The sequence below is a fragment of the Euleptes europaea genome, chromosome 1 (assembly GCF_029931775.1).
Source record: "Euleptes europaea isolate rEulEur1 chromosome 1, rEulEur1.hap1, whole genome shotgun sequence".
In the NCBI taxonomy this organism is placed as follows: Eukaryota; Metazoa; Chordata; class Lepidosauria; order Squamata; family Sphaerodactylidae; genus Euleptes; species Euleptes europaea.
The window spans coordinates 171,516,263-171,541,333 of record NC_079312.1 but is presented as its reverse complement, the minus strand read 5'-3'; the positions used below and the strand labels follow the sequence as shown (position 1 = coordinate 171,541,333).

General features: G+C 45.3%; 1 protein-coding gene across 1 annotated transcript; it reads right to left on the bottom strand.

Annotated features, from left to right (window-relative positions):
• Positions 1-715: 715 nt before the first annotated feature.
• Positions 716-24,584, bottom strand: LOC130493401 (twist-related protein 2-like). The gene is made up of 2 exons (XM_056867125.1): positions 23,966-24,584; positions 716-770 (listed from the first exon to the last, which is right to left on the bottom strand). The coding sequence occupies exon 1, from the start codon at positions 24,547-24,549 to the stop codon at positions 23,980-23,982; it is 570 nt and encodes a 189-aa protein (XP_056723103.1). The 5' UTR covers positions 24,550-24,584; the 3' UTR covers positions 716-770; positions 23,966-23,979.
• Positions 24,585-25,071: the final 487 nt, after the last annotated feature.

Sequence of the window (25,071 nt, the reverse complement as noted above, 5' to 3'; positions counted from 1 at the left end):
GGGACTTCAATGCTATAGAGTCCAATGGCCAAAGCAGCCACTTTCTCCAGTTCACCTGGAGATCAGTTGTAATAGCAGGAGATCTCCAGCTAGTACCTGCTAAAATAAAGCTCAGAGCCAACCAACGACTGAGCTGAGTATGGACCCTCTTTTTACATCAGCCCTGGAATATAATTCTGAAGGCTATGTTCCTGAGCATGTGCAGAATGCATTTCCCTGGGCCCAAGTAACCAGGACCAGCCCTCGGCCTCACTGAGAAGGGGGAACAAGACTCGGGTAAACTCTCCAAGTAACACTGCTTTTTAGAAATGTAGTCCCGGCCGAAGCGTAGACAGGAAGCGGCTCCCTTCAAAACGGTTTAAGGTCTTCTCCGCAAAGAAATGAAGTGAGTCCTAGAAGAAAGCCAACTCTCTTAGGAAATGGAAAGCTATTCCCCCCCCCAAAAAAACCCCTATTTTTAAAACCTGCAAACTCAAAAATAAATTAGCTCCTCGAAGAGTTCCATGGACATTTCGAGATCGGCTTGTTACAAACAAAGTGGTCCGTGCCTACTGAGGTCACCGCTAGGAGGCATCGTTCTTCCCAAAGCGATGGCAAGACAGGCAGCACTGGAGTCCCCTCTCCTGGATCCCAGTTGGGTTTCCTTTCCATCTTGTGGGTGATGGAAAAGTCTCCGGATGGGTGCCTTCAGTCCCTCTCAATAGGCGTCTCGTCCCTGCTCTTCTCTGAGGCCCAAGCATGGCGCATGGTGGCTTTCTTCCTGAGTCTACCTAGGAAAAAAAGACACACATACCGAACAAAATTCAGTTCCACGTTTGAGTCGACCCCATAGATGGCGATTCGCACATCATGCAGAGAATACTTTGAAACTGAGCAGAACAGGCCTGCATTTCTATTTGAAGAAGATGAAGGTACCGCATAGCTAGGGTTGCCAGGTCCCTCTTCGCCACCAGCGGGAGGTTTTGGGGCGGAGCCTGAGGAGGGCAGCCTTTTTCTCCCGGGGAACTGTTCTCTATCGGCTGGAGATCAGTTGTAATAGCAGGAGATCTCCAGCTACTACCTGGAGGTTGGCAACCCTAAGCATAACGCCAGTGCAATCACTCCCTCTGTACTCCTGGGTAACTCCCAGTTACTTGGCATAACTGCATCTTTTCGGTTGAGAAGAAGAAGAAGAGAAGAAGAAGAAGGAAAGAAAATACCAAGACCACGGTCACACAGCCCGGATAACGTACAAGAACCAAAGAAGAAGAGTTGGTTTTTATATCCCACTTTTCTCGACCTTTAAGGAGTCTCAGTGGCTTACACTCACCTTCCCTTCTCCTCCCCACAACAGACACTTTGTGAGGTAGGTGGGGCTGAGAGAGTTCGGAGAGAACTGTGACTAGCCCAAGGTCACCCAGCAGGCTTCATGTACAGGAGTGGGGAAACCAACCCGGTCCACCAGATTAGAGTCCGCTGCTCTTAACCACTACACCACACTGGCTCAGCAAATGCCACTATGACCCTCTCCTTGCTCGGAAATAACATAGAAACATAAAGCTGGAAGGGATCTCAAGGGTCATCTAGCCCAACCCCCTGCACAACACAGGAAATTCACTACTACTCCCCCCCCCCCACTCCTCCTTTAGCCTGTGCTCTATGCCCAGATGAAGGCAAAAAAACTCTGGGATCTCTGGCCAATCTCGCCTGGAGGAAAATTCATTCCTGACCCCAAAGTGGTGATGAACATTACCCTGGGCATGTAAGGAAGGGCCAGAGAATCGGGCACTGACTCATCTGTTCCTGCCCTCCCTCTCATGATCTGCCTATGTTCACAGAATCAGCATTGCTGATATGGCCATTTAGTACAAGGCTTTCTAAATAGATTATTGCATACAAGAAGTATTCCTGGACCAGGCTGCTTTGAATGGGGGGATTACTTTATTGAATACACTAGGGTTGCCATTCTCCAGGTGGTGGCTGGAGATCTCCCGCTATTACACCTGATCTCCAGGCGACAAAGATTGGTTCACTTGGAGAAAATGGCCACTTTGGCCATTGGACTCTATGGCATTGAAGTCCCTCCCCTCTCTAAACCCTGCCCTCCCCAGGCTCCACCCCAAAAATCTCCAGGTATTTCCCAACCTGGAGCTGGCAACCCTAGAGTACATGTAGAAACCTGTGATAGAGAGGGTTTAACTAGCTACCGCCTCACCCCCACCCGCCCACCCACACATCCAGAATGCAAGGAAATTGGTTTCATTGTTGTTGCCTTTCATTTAAATCTTCCTTTTAAAAACTGAATCACTTTTATTGCAAATTTATAACATTTGGGCAGCGGTTAAAAATAAAATATAATCAAGAGTGCCAGCTTGGTGTGGTGGATAAGAGCGGTGGTTTGGAGCTGTGGAGTCTGATCTGGAGAACCGGGTTTGACTCCCCACTCCTCCCCGTGAGCGGCAGAGGCTAATCTGGCGAACTGGATTGGTTTCCCCACTCCTATGCATGAAGCCAGCTGGGTGACCTTGAGGTAGTCACACTCTCTCAGCCTTACCTACCTCACAGGGTGTCTGTTGTGGGGAGGGGAAGGGAAGGCGATTGTAAGCCGGTTTGATTCTTCCTTAAGTGGAAGAGAAAGTCGGCATATAAAAGCCAACTCTTCTTCAACAAGGCCGTTTCCCACCTACAAGCCTGAAAAGGAGCCCTTTTACCAAATCATGAGCTTTTCTTGCCTACAGAGACTCAGAGGCATCGTCTTTAACTTTCCTGGGATTTCAAGATGTGGGATACTCTGCCTTCAGGAAGATCTTCTTCGGGAAAACTTCAGATCCCGAAGTGACACTTTCTGATTGACTGGCCTGACACATGCTAAGGACCTCTCTCTCCTCCCACCCCCGTTCCAGTTCCTTTCTGAGTCAGTTTTATTTTTCTCCAAAGGAAATTAAACACACAAAACCCTTCAAGATGAGAGCCCGGCTCCTTTGAACTGTGTTTCCTTTCTACTTTAAATGAAAGCAGCTGAGATCCAGGTTCTTTCCAGGGATCATAAACCGGGCCGGCCAATATTATTTCCTTCGATTGCTTAGGCAAGTCTGTATAACTTCATCTTGCTTTTAGCGTTTAACGGCTCCTAACTCCTACCTGTCATCCCTAGGTTGACAGAAGACCTGCTTCTTTTGGAAATGTTGAACCTCATTTTGAGGCTTTTGTGAATCATTTTGAGACGTGCAAGGCTGATGAAGCCGTAATTGGTGAAACGCAAAATAATACCTGGGAATTGCGTTCCTATTTTGCCTTATCTTGCGGTCCTGAACAAATCTCTTGCGGGTCCCACTGGACTTTTAAGGGACTCTGACTGACTCTGATAGTACTAGTGAAACGGAAGAAAATCAATATACTCGGAAGGTTGTCCAAGCCCGTTTCTAAGTCTGTTCAAAGCTTTTTTGATTTCGTATATAAGAACTTTATTGATATTTTGTGGGACTATCTTTGGCTATTACAGCCTATTGTATATATTGTACATACTTGTTCAGTACCACTTCGTTTGTTTAGCTTGCATGTCCTTAGATAAGTTAGTTAGTTAGGTGTTTCAGTAAGGTTCTTTCTCTATAAATTTTGTATTTGCCCCAAAAAAATGAGTGTGCTGTTCTTTGTTTTGAGTCTCCAGGTATTAGCTGGAGAGCTTCTGCTATTACAATTAGGGTTGCCAACCTCCTGGTAGTAGCTGGAGATCTCCTGCTATTACAACTGATCTCCAGCCGATAGATAATGGCCGCTTTGGCAATTGGACTCTATGGCATTGAAGTCCCCCCTTGAACCCCGCCCTCCTCCAGCTCTGCCCCCAAACCTCCCACTGGCGGCAAAGAGGGACCAGGCAACCCTTTCACAAAGGGGGTTTGAGTGGTAAAGGGCCCCTTCGCAATGCGGCGCTTCTGGGACTAAACCCGGAAGTGATGTAAGCATGTCATGCGCGGCTGGCTGCCCCCCAAAACCTCCCGCCGGTGAAGAGGGTAAACCTGGCAACCCTATCTCTTAGAAACACCCCCCCCCCAACCAGAGTTGCTAGTTCTCCAGCAGGGCTAGTAGAAGGTGTTGTGCTGTCTTTGGCACAGGAGAATTTTGCAAACCCGAATTTGCCACCTAGCCTTGGCTCCCAGCTTCGTCGTCTCTCCCGGCCTTGCAGCTAGGGTAGCCAGCTCCAGGTTGGGAAATACCTGGGGATTTTTGGGGCAGAGCCTGAGGAGGGCGGGGTTTGGGGAGGGGAAGGACTTCAATGCCATAGAGGCCAATGGCCAAAGCAGCCATTTTCTCCAGGTGATCTGATCTCTACCGGCTGGAGATCGGTTGTAATAGCGGGAGATCTCCCGCTGCTACCTGGAGGTTGGAAACCCTATCCATGTTGGGGGGGTCTCTGCACATGCCCTCTCCCTCTTTGGCAACAGCACTTTCTCACACTAACTCGGAAACGGGTTTTGAAGATTTCCCTGAGTTTCGAACCCTGATTGGCCAGAGGTGGCAGTGGGGCAAAAGCAATGGACATGTACATTCTGAGCAGCGAGGCCTCCCCGCCCCCCAAACCACTTCTAAAAGCAACAAACAGAGCACTGGATATGGTCAGGGAAAGGCAAATCCCTCCCTCTCCCTCCCCACAAACTAAAATTACAAGTGACCCTGTATGACAGGGCTGATTACTCATCTGGAGGGCATGGGAAAGAGGGTGCCTAGATCCAGCCCCTTCCACCAAAGTGTCCATCAGCACGGCTCACCCACCCGTACACGTGGTACAGAACTATGCATCTATTGGATTTCTTTTCAATGGGTTTTTGCCTCGCCTTTTTCCTCAAAAGGAACCCGACGCAGCTTACATCCTTCTCCCCCCTCCGTTTTATCTTCACAACAACACTGCGAGGTGGGTTAGCCTGAGAAAGTGTGACTGGCCTCAGATCACCCAATGGACTGGGGATTTGAACGTGGGTCTCTTAGATCCTAGTCCAACACTCTAATGTCAGGTGCATGTTTCATTCCTCCCTCCCAATACTATGTTTATTTTTATTTTATTAAAGAAGAAGAAGAAGAAGAAGAAGAAGAAGAAGAAGAAGAAGAAGAAGAAGAGGTTTTTATATGCTGACTTTCTCTACCTTTTAAGGAGAATCAAACCGGCTTACAATTTCCTTCCCTTCCTCTCCCCACAACAGACACCCTGGGAGGTAGGTGAGGCTGAGAGAGTTCAGAGAGAACTGTGACTAGCCCAGGATCACCCAGCATGCTTTCATGTGGAGGAGTGGGGAATCGAACCCGGTTCTCCAGATTAGAGTCCGCTGCTCTTAACCACTACACCACACTGGCTCTCCCCTGGGTTGCCAGGTCCTTCTTTGCCACCGGTGGGAGGTTTTTGGGGCAGAGCCTGAGGAAGGCAGGATTGGGAGAGGGCAGGGACTTTAATGCCATAGAGTCCAATCGCAAAAGCGGCCTTTTTCTCCAGGGGAACTGATCTCTATCGGCTGGGGATCAGTTGTAACAGCAGGAGATCTCCAGCTAGTACCTGGAGGTTGGCAACCCTACCAGTAGACCTGTTCACAAGTTACAGCACATGAGCAAGTCAGTACAGTCAACAGGATGGGACATTCAACAAACAGTGCAATAAGATTTGGGTCGTAGAACCAACCAGAAATAATAATTAAAAAAAAAAAACAGAAGCAAAAGCAAAGTATTAACCTGATACATTAAATGATGCAAAATTACATAGTAGGATCCAGTTTGCAGCAATCTATACTTTGCAGCATAGACCACAGTCTCCAATAATCTATCCAAGTAACTTTGTAATTAATTTTGTACGTGGCTACCCTAGAAAAGCCCCTTGAATAATTCAGTTTTGCATACTTTGCAGAAAGCTGGGCGGGGTGGGGTGGGGGCTTCCTGACCTCCTCAGGCAGGCCATTCCATAAAGTGGTGGCCACAACAAAGAAGGCATGTGTATGTAGGGTTGCCAACCTCCAGGTAGTAGCTGGAGATCTCCTGCTATGACAACTGATCTCCAGCCGATAGAGGTCAGTTCACGTGGAGAAAATAGCCGCTTTGGCAATTGGACTCTATGACATTGAAGTCCCTCTCCTCCCCAAACCCCGTCCTCCTCAGGTTCCACCCCAAAAACCTCCCGCCTGGCAACCCTATGTGTATGGGCAGTTGTTGATTTTGCCCACTGGCAGGGCAAATTTGTCTAATCCTCTTTTTTTCTAATTCCCTTGGTATAACCAGTCAATCAATAATTCAATCGAACCTTAGAGTTGTCGAACTTTTCTCTAAGTAGGATCAGCGGCTAATAGCTGGTGGTTTTTTTAAGAGTTTTTCTGTGATCCTCTAAACCACACATGATCCCAGGATTTCTCCTTAATTTCCCTCTGGCAGCAGATCCCAATGTGGTTCACCAAATCACAATGTGTGTTTGCCTCATGGGAGAATTAGAACGAGGTTTGCTTAATTTTGCCTTTACAAAATCTAGGTGTTTTTTTTTTTAAAAAAAGATATGTAAATATATCTCCATAAATATTTAATCTCCATGGTTAACCACCATGTTTTAAATGAGCAAAACCAGGCGGCATATTCAGGATCAGGGTGATATTTTGCTTCCTGGATGTGGATATACACGCCACAGAGCTACGATTCACTCTGGCCTTGCTTACGGAAATATTTGGACCATGTGCCACAACAATCTGGAAAATGATTTTTGATGGTCCTAATTTATTCCATTTATAAAGAGGGAACTATCTAATTAATGAACTGGCTCTACTTCTTGCTTGTGTGGTTAAAGCTTAGTTCAGAAATGTTGTATTTTGCATTTGGAATAATTTTTACTTTATGGTGTGTAATTTAACAATTTGTACCACTGAAGAAGACCTGTTGGCCAAAGCGGGTTTGGTTTTAATGAAAATTTTAACTATTGGTATTATATTAAAGTTTTGTTAATTAATCATGTGTAACTAGGGTTGCCAGGTCCCTCTTTGCCACTGGCGGGAGGTTTTTGGGGTGGAGCCTGAGGATGGCGGGGTTTGGGGAGGGGAGGGACTTCAATGCCATAGAGTCCAATTGCCAAAGCGGCCATTTTCTCCAAGTGAACTGATCTTTATCGGCTGGAGATCATTTGTGGTAGCAGGAGATCTCCAGCTAATACCTGGAGATTTTATTAGGAAATAGACAGCACGAAGGCTCAATATAAATCACGGTACAGAAACAGACATATGCTGTGTGTAAAGAAACAATCAATATTTAATGGGCATGAAGTTAATGCCCAGTAAATATTGATTGTTTCTTTACACACGGCATATATCTGTTTCTGTACCATGATTTATATTGAGCCTTCGTGCTGTCTATTTCCTAAGGTATCCTATTACAGCACAGGTTACTTGTTTGAATACCTGGAGGTTGGCATCCCTACCCATTAGTATCCATTCTGTTATTAGGGCTGCTGTCGACATTCTTGGTTACCTGGCATATTCAGGATCTCCAAGCAGTCAACCAATACCTTTATTGGCATAATGGTTACAGTAACAGACGTAAAAAAAAAAAGGATATCCAATATTTAAATATACAACAAATGACTAAAATTTCATTCGTGGTGGCCATCAGTTAGGTTGCGCATGGTTCCTCGAATTCTCGTGGCAGCTAGAGGAAACTTTGCTACCTTCTCTGCCGTGCAAGAGTGCCGGTCAGCCAAAAGGAAAGCCCCTTTTGTCTTTTGAAGAGAAATGGGAAATATCTTTTATCAGCAGTTTAATACGGGCTTCCCTTAAGGACTCAAGATAGACACCGTGGAGCAGTACATGGCAGTCAAGGAATAATGAATCTGTTCAGTGATTCTGAGTTGCTCAAGAAGTCTTGCTTAGGAACATGACAAATACCTTCCTGGCAGGCAGGGGCTGGGAAGTCCAAATGGCCCTGGAGCAAGCCAGGTGGAATGGCTCCAGCAGTGTTAAGTAGACCTACTGGGGTTTGGCTGTTTGCTCGTGGCTGCCAGCAGCCCTCCAAAGCAGGGGGCTATTAGGAAGTTTCCCTTTAAGTCCAATGGCCAACCCACCCCTGCTTGCTGCGTTGGATCAAAGACCAGCCTTCTCTGAAACGGTCTAATGGACGGTGGAAGCAATAAAACCATGAATATGAGCAGAGGAAAGGGTTAAAAAAGAGAGAAAATATAGGTGCTAGCTACCACCAAACACCTGGGAAAATAAAAACCTTCGACTGAGACCTAAAACTTAACAGGTTTGTCTAAAACCAAGAGGCTACCACCAAGAAGGCCCTGTCTCTATTAGCCACACATCTTATCTTTCCAAGTGGGAGTACAGACAGCATGGTCTCTGAAGAAAATCTCAACTGCTGAGTAGGTTCATGTGTAGGGTTGCCAACGTTCCCATTTAATCTGTGACAACCATTTATTCTCCTACAATTAGGGTTGCCAACCTCCAGGTACTAGCTGGAGATCTCCGGCTATTACAACTGATCTCCAGCTGATAGAGACCAGTTCCCCTGGAAAAAATGGCCGCTTTGGCCATTGGACTCTATGGAATTGAAGTCCCTCCCCTCCCCAAACCCCGCCCTCAGTCTCCGCCCCCAAAAATCTTCAGGTCTTTCCCAGCCCGGAGCTGGCATCCCGACTCGTGTGAGATCCGGCTGTCCTTTTAAGTAATTTGGTACCCCTACCATTGGGAGGGCTGATGAAAGGCCCAGCGCTTTGAATTATGCCCAGAAAGGAATTGGCGGCCATGTATCTTCTTCAGCAATGACAAGATACATTCCTCATAATCTCTTCCAGACGACAATCTCGCAGCTGCCTTTTGATCCAACGGTTGTTTCCACCCTGCCTTTGAAGGCGGCCCCCATGGCGAGCGCATTGCAGTAATCTAACCAGGATGTGTTCAGAGCACAAAGTAATGGCGACCAGACCTCGATTTGCCAGCAGGAAGGTGAAGAAGGTGCCATGGAACCTCCCTCTGGGATTTCATAATAACTAGGGTTGCCAACCTCCAGGTACTAGCTGGAGATCTCCTGCTATTACAACTGATCTCCATCCGAAAGAGATCAGTTAACCTGGAGAAAACGGCCGCTTTGGCAATTGGACTGTATGACATTGAAGTCCCTCCCCTCTCCAAACCCCGCCTTCCTCAGGCACTGCCCAAAAACCTCCCGGCGGTGGCGAAAAGGGGCCTGGCAACCCTAGTAATAATGTCTCTGATATGACTCAATTATTTAATTCTTCTCCAGTGAGACTTGCTGAACTTTATGGCCTCTCTCCATCTTGTAGGTTGGGTGGGGAAGGAAGGGCTGCATTTTCTTCTCAAGAGCGTTTTCCTTTTTGTCAATAGAGTGAAAGGAAAAGGCTTTAATGTGGAAAATCATGGTTGGGGGGGCATAACCTAACCACAGAATCCGGAGTGTGGGAAGAATTAAACTCCTCTGTGAGGGTTTGCTGTATGTGAGGGAGTTTCCCACCATTCTCTTGGGTGGTGTGCGAGAAGAAGAAGAAGGAGGAGGAGGAGGAGAAGGAGGAGGAGGAGGAGAAGAAGAAGAAGGAGAAGAAGGAGGAGGAGGAGGAGAAGAAGAAGGAGAAGAAGGAGGAGGAGGAGGAGGAGAAGAAGAAGAAGTTTTTATCTAGAGGTTGCTAGAGCGTCTGCATTGCATCCAGGTAAACCCGGAACTGATGTAGGCACATCGCGTGGGCGCGCATGCACGGGTTGCCCGCCGACCCTCAGCTGGTTGGCGGGCAGCCCGGTGGATTGGCGGGATTTTACCCGCCACCAGCGGGCACTTGGCAACCCTAGCCACTACACAGAGGCAGGCAATGGCAAACCACCTCTGTGTGTCTCTTGCCTTGAAAACCCTTATGGCGTCGCCATAAGTCGGCTGCGACTTGACGGCAATTTCCGCCCCCCATTGTGGACAGCTGAAAGCTTCAAGTGAGAAGACCCTTCTTCCTTAATTGAAATCTTGGAAAGCGGAATGAATCAGACATGCTTTGCGCATAACAGGCTTGTCTCCCTACCACCACCACCACCACGTCGGCTTGTCCTTCTCGCCTTTTCCTCTGACCACAAATGACTATTTTCCTTAACACTCTTCCTGTTTTTCCGGATTTTGGAATGGTGCTTTATTCTGCCATTGCCTCTGGGTCTGTTTGTTACTAATATTCGTAGTTGCAACTCATAGTTATGGCTGTATGTGTGGCATTAACTTCCACCTGAATGTGTTTAAAACAAAAAAAATGTGTTGAAATATGCTAAGGGAGCAGAAGGAGGGCAGGCCAAGATCTTCAAAATGCTCGGTGGGAAGACTCCCCTCTCCTTCAAGTTTTCCATGATTTCTCAGGAGCGAAACGAGAAGCCGATACCAGAAATTCGTGTTGTGAAAACCCAGATTTTATTGTTGGACAGGGTGGGATGTGTAGTATCTCTCCCACCCCAATCATTTAACAATCCAAGATGACTTTTGAAAACAGGCCCACACATATTTTTATTGAAAATTAAGTTATGCTGATCTCATTGAGACTTACTCCCAAGTAACTGTTATTAGGACTGCAATATCACACTTTGTATTTGTGATCCAAAAGAGTTATGAATATGTAGAACTTTCCTTTTTAATCTGTGGCAATCATGTATTCTCCCACAATTAGGGTTGCCAACCTCCAGGTACTAGCTGGAGGTCTCCTGCTATTACAACTGATCTCCAGCGAATAGAGATCAGTTCACCAGTTGAAAATGGCCACTTTGGCAATTGGACTCTATGGCATTGAAATCCCTCCCCTCCCCCAAACCATGCCCTCCTCAGGCCCAACCCCCAAATCCTACCGCCAGTGGTGAAGAGGGACCCGGCAACCCTACCTACAATTCAGGAATTAATGGTATTTCAACCCTCTCCTTTATGGTCCCCCCCAAAAAAATCAATTTGAGGGCCACTAAAAAGGCATTAAAAGGTAAAGGTAGGCCCCTGTTCAAGCAGTGGGTCGTTACTGACCCACGGGGTGACGTCACATCCCGACGTTTACTAGGCAGACTGTGTTTACGGGGTGGTTTGCCATTGCCTTTCCCAGTCATCTACACTTTAGCCCCAGCAGGCTGGGTACTCATTTTACCGACCTCAGAAGGATGGAAGGCTGAGTCAACCTTGATCCGGCTACCTGAAACCGACTTCCATCGGGATCGATCTCAGGTTGTGAGCAGAGCTTTTGACTGCAGTACTGCAGCTGACCACTCTGCGCAACGGGACATTATACCTCAATAAAAAATGAAGTGGGGCAGGACAAAACACTGCACACAAAACACTTTCCCGGATATCTGGAAGGGGGTCTTGGGCTGGCAGGTTTGGGGAGGGGTGGGACTTCAATGCCATGGAGGCCAATTGCCCAAGCAGCCATTTTCTCCAGGTGAACTGATCTCTATCAGCTGATCGGTTGTAATAGCAAGAGATCTCCAGCTAGTACCTGGTGGTCGGCAACCCTAGCTGAGTTCCCAATTTAAATTCCTCAGCTTTGGGGGGGGGGGAGTATAATCTGGCTTTATGCTGCCATGTTTGATAGCGGCATGAACAAACAATACTGTGGGCTGCAATTTTCGGAAGGGGAGGTTTGCTCATTATCTGCATCCCTCTGCAGAAAATTCGCTCTTAATGGTGCACGGACTTTTTTTTTGCAGCTGCCATGGGGGCCACCCGTGCTGCTACTAGAAAGAACGAGTGGAAGCCCTGCAAGAAATCAGGCGGTGAGCATGCAGACTGGGAAATCCCCCACCCTACGCCACAGCACTGTTAGTTCAGCTCCCTGCTTATCTAAAGCCCAGCTGCTGAAGCTTAACACTACATCACCCCAGCAGGAAGCGATTCCTAGTTATCATCGACATTTATTATTCACAACTCAACATCAAAGGTTAGCAGAGCAACTTACAAAAATGGAAGTATTTGGCAGAAGGAAACGCTATCCTTAGCAGCCTTTGGTGAAATGGCTGCTACGGTCATGCTGGCTATGGCCTCCTGGGTCCGCAGGGAGGTGGCAGAACCCAAACGCCGATGCCGGCAGTCTTCTCGGCAGGCTGAAGCATTCTCCTCTAGCTCCAGGAAAGAGAGCCGCGAAGGGCCTTTGAAACAAAGGGCGAAAATGCATGGTCACTTTATCCTCTTTTAATCCCTGTTTTAGCCAGGATCGAACGCGCATTAGGCGAAACACATGCGTTCGATCCAGGCTGAAACAGGGATTAAAGGGGAATAAAGCGACCATGCGTTTTCTCCCAATGATTCGATTTGCCTTCCCATATCGCCCAGGAGCAAGCGTTGTATGAAAATGAATCATAGGATCTTCTGGGAGCATGAACAGATTAATCATTGGTTCTTTCGATGTGCGTTATAATATTTATTCTTTAGGGAAATGGGCTCTGGTGATGAGGGTGAATGGACCAAAAGGTTTCTGCTAGGAGACAGCTCACCAATCACCACCCAGGTTGCAAAATATTGTGCAGTAGCAATGATTCTATGCCGCCTTAATGTACTTTCTTAATCTGTGGAAACATAAAATTGGATGATTCCTAATTTTGTTGGCCTTGGTTGTACACATCTACTCTGTGTGGTCAGTTTCTGTTTTACCTGTTTTATCTGGCATATTAGCCACAAATAAAAAATGTATTCATTTATTCTTTCCATTCCTCGTGTCTATATACATTCTCTCCTCCAAAAAGTTCAGTATGCCGTACACGGTGTTCTCTTCATTTTATGCTTCAAACAGCCCAGCAATGTTGGTTAGGCTGAGAGCCAAACTACAAGTGACAACAGCCACGAGTCAATCCCATGGCTGCAGGATGCCATTTTAGAAGCATTTGTTGTTCTTTACAAATGGTAGTGAGGCCCCGATCCAGATCAGTTGTGCTGGCTACAGCCCCAGGACTCCATGATTTGGGGCTCAAGCACGTGGTCGTTCCATGCTATTTTATTATTTATTTATTATTTTATTAGATTTATATCCCGCTCTCTTTTCCGGCCAAGGCCGGGCTCAGAGCCGCTAACCATCATCAAGAACATTACAATATTTTTTTTTCTTTCTGTGTATAAACTGAGCTGGATAGATGGCCCTTTGGACTAAATCTAACTCTAAGGCGTGTGGCTGTGCTCTCATGCAGCTTAATGAGTAATAACTAAAGCCATTTATCGATTGATGAGTTAAAACAATCTGGTCCATAACAGACCCCTAGATATCAAATCAAACGCAATCAATCAATACGACACAACACAATTAAAATTCAGTAAAAAAAATTAACGGTAAAACCAATACAACCCACTAAACCAATTGGCGCACATTAATAGCACACTGGGCCACTGTGAGTCAGGGGGAAGGCAATCGAGACCCCACCAAGAAGCTGTAGATGGAGCAGAACAGAAGGGGTGCAGGGAGGATAGTTATGATATACACTGTTGCTGTCCTCAACTGTAGGCCTGGTGAAATATCTCGGCTACTTCCCCCCTTCCCTATATAAATTCTGCAAACTCATATCAGCTAGCATTGAACGTGTCATTCTTTTTTTTCTTTTTTTAGTATTTTTGAATACATAGCATTAGTGCATTTCATGGCTATTTCAAAGTTGAATTCTGCGGAGGCAAACCCAGATTTGCCACCGAGCCTTCCTGAGCTTCCTCTCCCGTTCGTCATGTTGCAGGGCCTCCCTCCTGGCCTTGCCACCCACCTGCAAGAGAGTTGGGATCCACCACTCAGGAGGACCCATTGCCCAAGGCTAAGGACCACCAAGGTCCTAACGGGTCTGAATGTGAAATGTCAGATCAACCTGGAGATCTCGTGTGCGGTCATGTCACGTGATTTTCCAAACTCTTTTAGCTTCAAATGAGTCAAAACCCTTAAAAGTCTGCATCTTGATAGACTGAGGCGGGGGGAGAGAGATTAAAGTCAAGAGATAAACATCAGAACTAGCATGGGGTGGTGGTTATGGCAGGGGTGTCAAACATATTGCTCGAGAACCAGATCTGGCCCCTTGATAGCTCTCATCTGGCCCGCAATTCAGCCGAGGCAGCCCCCACCCCAGTCCTGACCTGGGCTGGCAACTCTGCTGTGGGCTCACCAGCTGGGGCAGCCACCTCCCCCAGTCCCGAAGTTTCAATTATCAAAGACTGGTAAATAATAGAAAATATTGTAAGAGTGTTATTGTTTTAAGCGAGGTTGTATTCTAAGTTTTTAAAAAAGCAAAATAATAATATAATTAATAAAATTAATTGGCTTTGCCTGTGTCTTCTGCACAGTTTTTATCTCCGGTCCCTGGCATTAACTTTTATGGTACACATGGCTCGGCCTGACCAAGTGACATTTATGTCATATCCGATCCTCGTAACAAATGAGTTTGACACCCCTGGGTTAGAGCATCAGGAAAACAAAACCCATCACAAAAAAAGGGTTTTGTTTTCCGTCCCCAACGCATCTCGTTTTAGAAATCAGACACTCTCTAGACCACATGATCTTGGATACTTCAGAGGTCTTAACTTTAAAATGCTGAGTAGGACCAGGCGCATATCAGAGAGGGTTTGGAGTTGACTGCCTAAAGATAAGACGCGCACTTCTGCGACACATGAGCCGTTATATGTCGCATCACAATTGCTAGGAATGATCAAACTACCCGGCTTCATTGGGGAATGTGGATTACTCCCTCCCCAACATATGGCATTTCCTCTCTTCTAGACATTCACCAAAACCCAGGATCTGTCTCCAAAGAAATGATATTAGCTTGCAAGACAGAACTGGGTATATAGTTGGAGTTTTGTTCATGAAAGCAATCTCAAAGGGGCAAGATATAATTTAATCTGAACAACCGTTTGCTTCTTTGGCAGTGAAAACTGCCGCTGCCAAAATAGAAGGCCAAGTTACACCTGTCCTATGTTTTAATGGCTGTCTCTGTGTTTTTACATCGATATCTTAGTTTAGGTTTTAATTGGTTTTATGATTGTTTTTGTAATGCTCTGTTTTTAATTGTCGCCCCGACCGGGCAGAATGGTGAGATATACATTTTGTAAATAAAAAATTATTAATAATAAATATATTGGGAGAATTGGAAATTATATTATGAATACGTGACTAATCAACCCCTGTGAAACAAGCTTATAGAAGGGAAGTTTTTGTTATTACACAAAGATGCTAATGCAGATTATTAATTATAGCCGATTAAAGTGGAAAGTAGCGATATATTTTTTTATTTGAGAATATTATGTTTGTACAATTAATTATTCAGTAGACATTATAGCAGATGATATAGTAGTTGATATAACTTAAAGTACTAATAATTAAGCTTTACATGGTTAACTTTGTATGAGGGGGGGACATAATGTTATAGAATGTAGTACTTACACTCATAGGGATGTAAATGAAGATCTTGTTTTAGATATGTTTTAGATAAGGAGCCACATTTATGAATATGGAGTGTATGTTGTATTGTTGTGTGTTGTTGTTATGTTTGTTATGTTTGAATTAATAAAATTTTAATTAGAAAAAAATAAATATATCAAGTCCCAGCTCAAATAATTTTCTAAAAGCAACACAGTACACAAACTTTGCATAGTGGTTGCTTGGTTCAAATAAAATCAAATTTATTAAAAAGCTCAACTGACTCTTCAGGGAATTTACCAAGTAGGGGGATGGTAGCTTGGTTAATCAAAGCTTTAAATGATTTTCTGGTGAAGCTTTTTCAGTCTGCAAGTTAAGAGCACACTTTTTTGGTTGTTGTTAGGCAATTTGAATTCTCTGATAATGTTACCAACTGTTAACGATAGGACATTTTGGAGGACATTGATTCATAGGGTCACCATGAGTCAGAAGGGACCTGATGGCACTTCACACACACACACACACACACACACACACACACGTTACTAGCCGTGTACACGTTAAAAGGAATGCACACACAATCCCTGAATACTGAACCCAGGGCTTTTCTTTGTATGTGTGTCGACTAATTTTTATGGACGCACGTATGGCTGAGCGCACCGTTTAAACTTCACATTTACTCAGGTACAGATTTTATCTTTAAAGTGAAGGCATGCTGGCCTTTCTTTCAAACAGATGTATGTGCAGGGTATATACACATTTACAGTAGCATGTGCGCAAAGCTATAGGGAATGAAAAATAAGATATTCAAGATGGCCTTTCTCTAGCTCTCTAGTACTTCTTCGAAGTTACAATCACGTGTACCTGGAGCCTGCCAGTTACATATACTGGGACTGTACGCTAGCTATGATCCTTTCAGTCAATGCAGTTGTCATGTTGCCTGAAAGGAGTAACCCTTGGATTTTGTGCACACCTACAGCCTCTGTGCATGCTACATGAAACCCCTATATTTCATGTACATGAAACCCTTAAATATATCACGCCCTGGATAAGCTAATGACACTTTCTGAGAAGCGGCTACTGCATTGTCTGCTATCAAGTAGATCAGTGAATTATACGAGAGATGTGGCAACCTTTCTCATTACAGTGTCAAGAAAAAAAATTAATCTTCATGTCTCCCTTTTTTAAAATGTAAAATGGTAGATGAATATCCAGTGGCTGTTCAATCTAGGGAAAGGGAAGGGTCCTATAATGAGATTCAGATGATATGCTAACACATTTGCAGTGAATTGATCAGTCGCTTAAAAGGCCAGTTAGCAACTAAAAATGCTATTATCTCTGCTAGCCCTAACTTTCTCTTTACATATCTTAATGGTTTTTAGAAGGCGTGAGCAGAGTTTGGTGAATATGGAAAGTTTTAATCATTCCCTAAAGTCAAGTGGACAGTGACCGGGATTCATAATAGGCAGGGGCAGAATAGGAGAGGAAATTATTGGGAGGTCAAAACAGCCTCCTCTCCTCAATCACCTAAAACCAATGAAGGACTTTATATGTTCCTTGCCTTCTACTCTGGAACAAACAGACTTGTCCTACACTGGCAGGCCATAAGAATTAGCGAGAAGGCAAATCAGGGATATGATGCGTGTTTCCCTTTAGTTTGGGGCAAAAAGAGGGAGTGATAGACCGTGCGAGTAGGCACATCCTCCAAGCTTGCATTCCACCTGGCAACAGGTCCTGAAAGCTATAGTCCCTCTCACAATGTAAAGGACTGCGAGAGAGGACAGCATTTGTTGTGCTAAATGCAGACATTCCATTTGTGTGATCCGGAAACCTGCTAGCCACACCTATCAGGAGCATATAGTCCCCACAACGCACCTGATACATGCAGTTGCTGTGAATTGGGAAATGCATGGATTTTCCAATGGGAGTACAGCTTCCATTCCTGCAAACTAGAACCCAGGAAAATTGGGGTTTTGGTTTGCATGAATGGAAGAAGGAGAAGAGTTGGTTTTTATATGCCAACTTTATCTTTTAAGGAGAATCAAACTGGCTTACAAGCTCCTTCCCTTCCTCTCCCCACAACAGACACCTTGTTAGGTAGGTGGGGCTGAGAGAGTTCAGAGAGAACTGTGACTAGCCCAAGGTCACCCAGCTGGCTTCATGTGTAGGAATAAGGAAACCAACCCAATTCATCAGATTAGAGTCTGGTGCTCATGTGGAGGAGTGGGAAATAAAACCCGATTCTCCAGATTGGAGTCCACCACTCTTAACCACTAAACCACGCTAGCCTTAACCCATGTAGGAAATCCATGTGTCGCACTATTCACACGAGACGGCAACCATACAGCTGGCGGGCTTGCAATTGGTATGAACAGATTGGTCCCCATAACGTCTGCGGAAGGTTAGTATGTGTGCATTTGGGATGATATGGGAGGGTCAGTCCCCCCATACAAAGGCAACACACCATAACGTTTTCTAAAATGACCCTCACTTATGTTTGTCAGATTTTAATCTAGTTTCTTTCCAGAGGCATCATTACAAATACCAGATGAATATCAAAATTGCAGGACCATCCTCCTCTTAGTAGCTTGGTTGAGTGCAAGTCTTGTCATATGCATTCTGCAAGCAATGGGAAACACCCTTTGTTCTTTAATTTAATGGCTAGTGAGAAGGAATTTGGTTTGATAGTCCAGTCAACTGTGTACTTTTGTATTATTTTGGTGATGACATTTGGCTTAATTTTTAAAATTTACTTCTTGAGCACTACAATGAAATATGATGGACTCTAGAGAAAGATCTGCCACGTTGATGATCTCCGATTATGCAGCAGCTGTGTAGCTCCTGACAATATCCAAAGCAGTGTTGTGAATGTGGGTTGAGTACATGGTACAGCTCAGGCAAATATTGGATTTGTGCTTAACATTGGAGAAATATTCGAGGGCAGCTGATGTCCTAAGACATAATGGTCTTTTATGCATGACTATGTCATTCTCTGTCACCTCTTTGATGATTTTGGGTCTTTGTGTTGATTTTGCATGCCATTCCCGACCATCAGAGGTCACCTCGCTCTCCCCCCCGCGTTTTGCCCACGTTTTCAAATTTGAGTTAAAACAGGTCTCTGAAAACGCAGGGGGAAAGCAGGGGGAGAGCGAGGTGACCTCTGACAGTCAGAAACAGCATGCATAATCAACACAAAGACCCGAAGTCGTCAGAGGGGTGACGGCGAGCCATGCATAAATCTGTTGTGGAGTTTTCTGGCACATGCCCCATCAAAATGAATGGGAGCTGCGCTTCTTCAGATACCTGCCTGCGGAAGTTAACAATCAAAGATGAAACAATTACACTGCCATCCTTAGTAGAGTTACTGAAGTTAATGGGCTCAGAAAGGCATAACTGTGTTCAGGATTCCACTTCTAAAAAATACAAGCAGATCATGAGAAGGAGGGCAGGAAGGTTTGCATCAGTGTTTGGCTCTCGTGGCCCTTTCTTGCATGCCCAGGGTAGTGCCGATCACCACTTTGGGGTCAGGAAGCAATTTTCGTCCAGGCCAGATTGGGGAGGGATCCTGGAGGGTTTTTTTTTTTTTTTTTTGGCCATCTTCTGGGCATGGAGTAGGGGTCACTGGGTGTCTGTGTGTGGGAGGTAGTTGTGACTTTCCTGCATTGTGCAGGGAGTTGGACTAGGTGACCCTGGTGGTCCATTCCAACTCTATGATTCTAAGTAAAACAATCAATCAGACATTTCACTACTTCTTACCCAAGAATTCATTTTAACACATGGATCTTAGAGCTAAGGCCTATTGCTTATACACGAGGCACAGTCCTGATTACTTTTAAAGTGCCACTGATTTCTTTTCTCCCCTTCTTACTGTATCTGCCAACTGAGGGTAACACTTAATGCTTCTGACGAAGTGGACGTTGGCTCATGACACGCGCATGTCACAATACACTTGTTAGTGTCGAATGTCCCCCAAGGCTCTTTGAGGTTTCACGTGGCTGCCCTCTGCGGCGGAGCAGCTTGGGAGATAATTCAGCAGATGTCAAATGGGTTGTAGTGGTTACAGAGCCAGCATGTGTGTGATCCTTCTCCCGCCGAAACAAAAAGGTCTTCAAAAGTGCTGAACTCTGATTGTATGATGCCCATTATCTTTGTCAAGGTACAAAGAAGCACGAGCCCCCCACGTCTGCAAAACGCAGGCAAAAGTCAACTCTGCATGGGTCCTCATTCGCTGCCACCATGTTAATTCTCATGAGAGCCCTGCATCAAATGGCCATACCAAGGGTTGCTACCCTCCTGACCTATCGGTGTGTGAGCTAACCTAGTCACAGCCCGAGGGCCGAAGTCAAGAGAAAGGAGGTCTTGGGCTGGCGAAGCCTGCGTTTTCCCTTCGTCCTGGATCGTCGGATGGCTTCCTGGTATAGGAAATGACCAAACCCAGGGGAGGCTGAGAGGGCATCAGGAGAGACTGTGGGTCAACCATCCCATGGGATAGGAGGCTGGCCAGAGGCAAAGAGGTCAGAGTCTGCTCTGAAAGGTTCTCCTTTCTCCGGGCACTGTTCTGCCTAAAGCCATGCAAGGGAGTGGTCACCTTTCCCTGTGGCTCCGTTGTTCCAGTTCCATGCCAGCAGAGATGAGGAAATGAATAGGATACACTAGTCCAGAATTAATATTAAAAAAATATAGTTTCGGATTATTTTTTTAATGTACACAGCCAGAGTCTTTGCAGGTAACCACCAACTTCAACGGAGGCTACAGGAATTGTGAGCTGCCAGCAAGGGAATCAGTTGGTAGACTATTTCAATAAGGATTCTGTATGGGGATGCTAAGGGTAAAGCAGTGGTTCCCAAACTTTTCGGGCCACTGCCCACTTGGTTCCACAAACTCAACCCCAGCACCCCCTACCCTATCCTATAAAAAGCATTATTCAAAATAGGGTCTTGCATTACACACCAAAGAAGATAATAACAATAAATTTTCAAAACAGTAACAATTAATTGCACATCTATTCAAAATAAAATTAAAACTTTTTAGTTGAAATTTATTCAACAAAACGGATGGACTTGATCCAGTGGTACCAGCTCTTCAAAGTCTAGAAAAAATTATGATCATTTCTACTAAATTTTCCAGCATGATGCCATAGCTTGATCTATTGTAAAGTAGTGAAAAACGTAATTGAAAGGGCCCACCTCTAGCACCCCCCCCCCGCTGCCTGCTTGCCTCTTAGTGCCCCCCTAGGTAATCCCACTACCCCCCAGCGGGTGGTACTGCCCACTTTGGGAACCACTGGGGTAAAGGTACAGTATCACACTCTGTTGTTATAGCGTAAGAAAAAAAAATCTATTTAGGCCTTGATTGACACAGCCCATTTATGAATAAATTCCTGGTTTGTCACCTCCTTTCACTGTGTATATATTGTAAGCTGAGATCTTTGGATGCCACTTTTTACAGACGCTACCACCGTTGGAGGTAAGGTTGATATTCGGGGGGATGACCCCCTGTTTGTGGAATCAACCTGATCTGTTTCACTGACCTTTCTGGGAGGGGAAAGGAGAATTTTTTTAAAGGGAAGATTTAGAATTGAAGATTGATTTGAAATGGTTTCATGTGTCAATTTAAATTAATTACATGAATTAATGCAATATAATTTAATTATTGAATGGCTTCAAATCTTGAAAGGAAATGTATTGCTTCTGAAAACACCGGCCCAACACAAAAAGAAATACTTAAGATGGTTTAATGTTCATGCTGCACGTATGTCGTGCTTCTGTGCAATAAAAGGTTTCGAATATGGTATTGCCTGGAAAATTTTAGTCTGCTGAAGCTCAATTTGATGCACGCTCAAATTGGAATGTCTCATAGAGTTCAGTGGGACTTGCTTCCTTCTAAATAATTGTTTGATTGGAGTGCAGAATCTTAGCTTCCCTATTTGTTTTTAAGCAAACACCTTTCTAGTCATTAAAGTTATGAATATTCGTTTGCCAAATAAGATTCACAGTGCCCAGTAATAATTCCATCTTCCCAGGATGATTAGCAAAATCAGAATTATGCAGATTACTAAAACTTCCAGAATAAATCTAGCACTAGCAAAAGAATTGGTGAAATGCCCTTAATGTGCACCATATGCTGCTGGGTTCAGGTTTTCTTGTCATAGAATTTAACGAAATTTTCAAGTTTCACTTTTTTTGGCATGGCATGGCTTATAGACTTGCTTAATGTGTATATAAAATTCCCTAAAACCTTTAGCCAAAAGTCAGTTCTGCATAGGTCTTCATTCGCTGCCCAGCCAGCGTGATGTGGTGGTTAAGAGCGGAGGACTCTAATCTGGAGAACCGGGTTTGATTCCCCACTCCTCCACTTGAAGCCTGCTGGGTGACCTTGGACCAGTCACAGTTCTCTCCAAACTCTCTCAGCCCCACCTACCTCACAAGGTGTCTGTTGTGGGGAGAGGAAGGGAAGGTTATTGTAAGCCTGTTTGGGATTCCTAAAAGATAGAGAAAATTGGGGTATAAAAAACAACTCTTCTTCATATGAGGGTAGCAATGAAAAGACACTTCTGCATCTTGTAAAGGTTGGGGAAATTCCACCAGGTTTCATTTACCCCTTCATTATGGCAGTGTGATGGTGAAACTGCATCAAAGGAAATTCCCCTTTTTCACAGCTGTTTTGTCAGGGTCTGGACCTGGTAACTATCAAGGAAAGTCCAAAACCTGCCCCTTTATTTCCACTTCTCTGCATACTGGCATCGCAGGTTCCAGATACTTATCTGGAAAAACAAGTATGGTTGTTTTCCCAGTGCAGATATGGATCATTATAGGGTCTGATAAACCAGTACACAATTGTCTTTCATAACTGTGTGACTGCTGTTTCCTGCATCCCACACTCTGTTTACAGTCCCTAGTATCTGACCACTCTAGACACTGGTCCTTGGGTGGAGCAATTAGACTCCATCCTAGAGTAGCCTCATGGGAATCAGCAAGTGTATTGCATCTTTGCAAGAGGGTTTAACTGTATATTATGTTACCCATGCAAAAACGCACTCCTCTAAGCGGTATAATGCAGATTTGAATCACTGCCGCAATTGACTTAATTGAGCATCAACTTCTACATCTTTTCATTGCCTCTTTTTTTAAATGGGTCTGATAGTAATATTAGCAGGCAATTATATTAACTGTTGACTGATCATTATATTTAGTCACAGCAGCAAACGTTCGGCAGAGCAAAAATTCACAGATAGCATCCCTAACAACAACCATATGTGCTTTTAGCTGAAACTTGCAGTCTAATAGGTGGTTACACAAGTATGGGACCAGAGGTGATCATTACTCACATTGTCTAATGCTGAATATGTGTTTTCAAAGTTGGGGAAATCTCTGTGCTAAGAGAGAAGCAAAGATCATTGGTCCTTTTTAATGCTAACCCTTTGTGCCAATATTATCCACTGGGAGAGGTTGAGATCCTGGGGAGATGAGAGGGTAACGCAGCTAGCATGGAGCCATTTGGCAACCTTTGGAGAGCAGCCTCAATTCCACATCTATCAAATGGGTATAACGCTGACCTCTCACTTAGAAGCACTGAAAAAGTGAAAGATTGCTACCATCTTCCACTTCTTGCAAGCAGCGCTACAAAGCCCGTTTCAGTGTCTACCCCGCTATTTGTATCCCACATAAATGCCTGCAATGCAGGGGAGAACACAGAAGAGAAACCAAACATACGAGGAAGCCATTGTAGTTTTTTATGTTCGTGCGAGAGCCATTCAATGCATAGTTTTACATATGACAATTCCCCTCACCTACTTTATAAGAGTTATATAAACATACACATATTCGGAGGCGGGAAATATCTATTGCATATCACTGATGATTAGCCTTAGCAAACAAGTAAAAAAGATGCAAAGCTGACTGGCAGACTGGCTAGTCAAAAAGGGTATTTTACGGCAGAGAAGCATCACCTGCCTCCTGTGCCCTTGTTCTACCTGCCATGTGCAATGCGGTTACTACTGAAACCCAAGTACAGCTCTGCTTAGTTAAGAAGGGGTAAAATCTAGGCCTATTTGAAATAAAATCCAAAGTCTGCATGCAACCTTGGGCTTCCCGTTTTGTCGTATTCCATGCAGCCTGTGTGCAAATTCTAGCCCCGCCAGGCCCTGAAAAGTGTTATGAGAGAGACATGCACACTCAACACACCGTCTTCTCTCAATAAATAGGTTTTGCAATTTTTTTTTGTTTTGTAGTCATGAAAAACCTGCTTAACCAAAGGCCACAGTCTGACAAACCAAATCCAGGTACCCCCTTACGGCAATGACTGCACTATTTTACTACTTTCGACTCTTTTCTGATGGTCTCTTTGTGGCCTAAAATCACCAGGATTTCATGTCATACATTAAAACCTGGAATCCCTTACCCCTAATTTCAGAAGCCTTGCAGTTGTCTGTGACGGCTTATCGGTGATGGAAAGGCATTCTGCTCGTACCCTAAATCGCCCCCTTTTATTCTCGACTCTTTTAACATTTCCAGAGCCAAGTGCTGCCCTGGAAAACATGGTCTGCGGCTAAAACCCTTATGGAGCTCTGCTATCAGATTTAAACATAAGGAGGAAGAATTGCATTGGAGAGGTAGGAGAAGGGCTGCAAGCCAAGCATACCTTCCAAACGGATCTCAGTGGGATGTTGACATGGACCAGGCCCCTTCCATCCTCCAGACCGAGAAGGCGTAGCTAAGCCTCTCGTGGGCCAGGTAGTTGCAGCTGGAGATCTTGTGGTCCAGTTCATCGCTCTGCAGGACCTGGTAGAGGAAATCGATGTAGCGGGAGGCCAGCTTGAGCGTCTGGATCTTGCTGAGCTTGTCGGAAGGCAGTGTAGGGATGATTTTGCGGAGCTCGGCGAAGGCATCGTTCAGCGACTGGGTGCGCTGGCGCTCCCGCACGTTGGCAATCACCCGCTGGGTGTGCATGTCCTCAAAGGTCTGCGGCACAGGGCTACGTTTGCTGCGCTTGCCCTGCGGGGAAGGAGGGCTGCACTCGTGCGGGGCTGACGATGTCAACGGCTTGCCCAGCTGGCTCCTCTTGCGAAGGCCCTTCTTGGGTAACCTCTCGCTTTCTTCCTCACTGGTGACCAAGCTGCCTTCCGGCGAGTCCGGACACATGCCTTCCTCTTTCATCGTCGACAAACTCGCTTCCCGTCTTTCTCGATGGGTGCTGGAATGCGAACCGAATAGGCCGCAGTGCATCCGAGCAAGACCACCTGAGGCTTAAGCAGAGCGACCTCAGGGATGGAAATCTTCAAGGGTTGGAGTTACAAAGGCGCTAGAAGCTTTCTGAACTTCTCTGGCCTTCAAGGGTTTGTTTCTTCACACACACCCCTCCTTACGTTAGGGCTAAAGAGAGGAGGGGCATTGTTTGTTTTTTTTAAAAAAAGTTTGTTAATGCCCTTTACGGATAGGGTAAGTAGTGCTAGGGGAGGGGCTATGAGCAGGCCAATGAAACTGTTCACAATAATGCAAACATCAAGGGAGCTTATGGGTTCCAGATTGCCTTCCTTTCCTCTCTCCTTTGTATCCCCCCCCACCAAAGCCCTTAGGCACAGATGTTTCAGCCAGCCGCCTGGCTGCCAGAGGATGTTTCCCTCACCAGGCTAATTGACAGGGGTCTGCCGTGCTGACCCTTGCCCACAACCCTGTCAACGAAGACTGCAGGGCAGTCGTTGCGGCGCGCAAAGACTTGGTTGTTAATCGGAGCTAAAACGGCACAGC

Coding starts and splice junctions, on each gene's coding strand:
- LOC130493401 (XM_056867125.1), bottom strand. CDS start 24,549: ATGCACTGCGGCCTATTCGGTTCGCATTCCAGCACCCATCGAGAAAGA.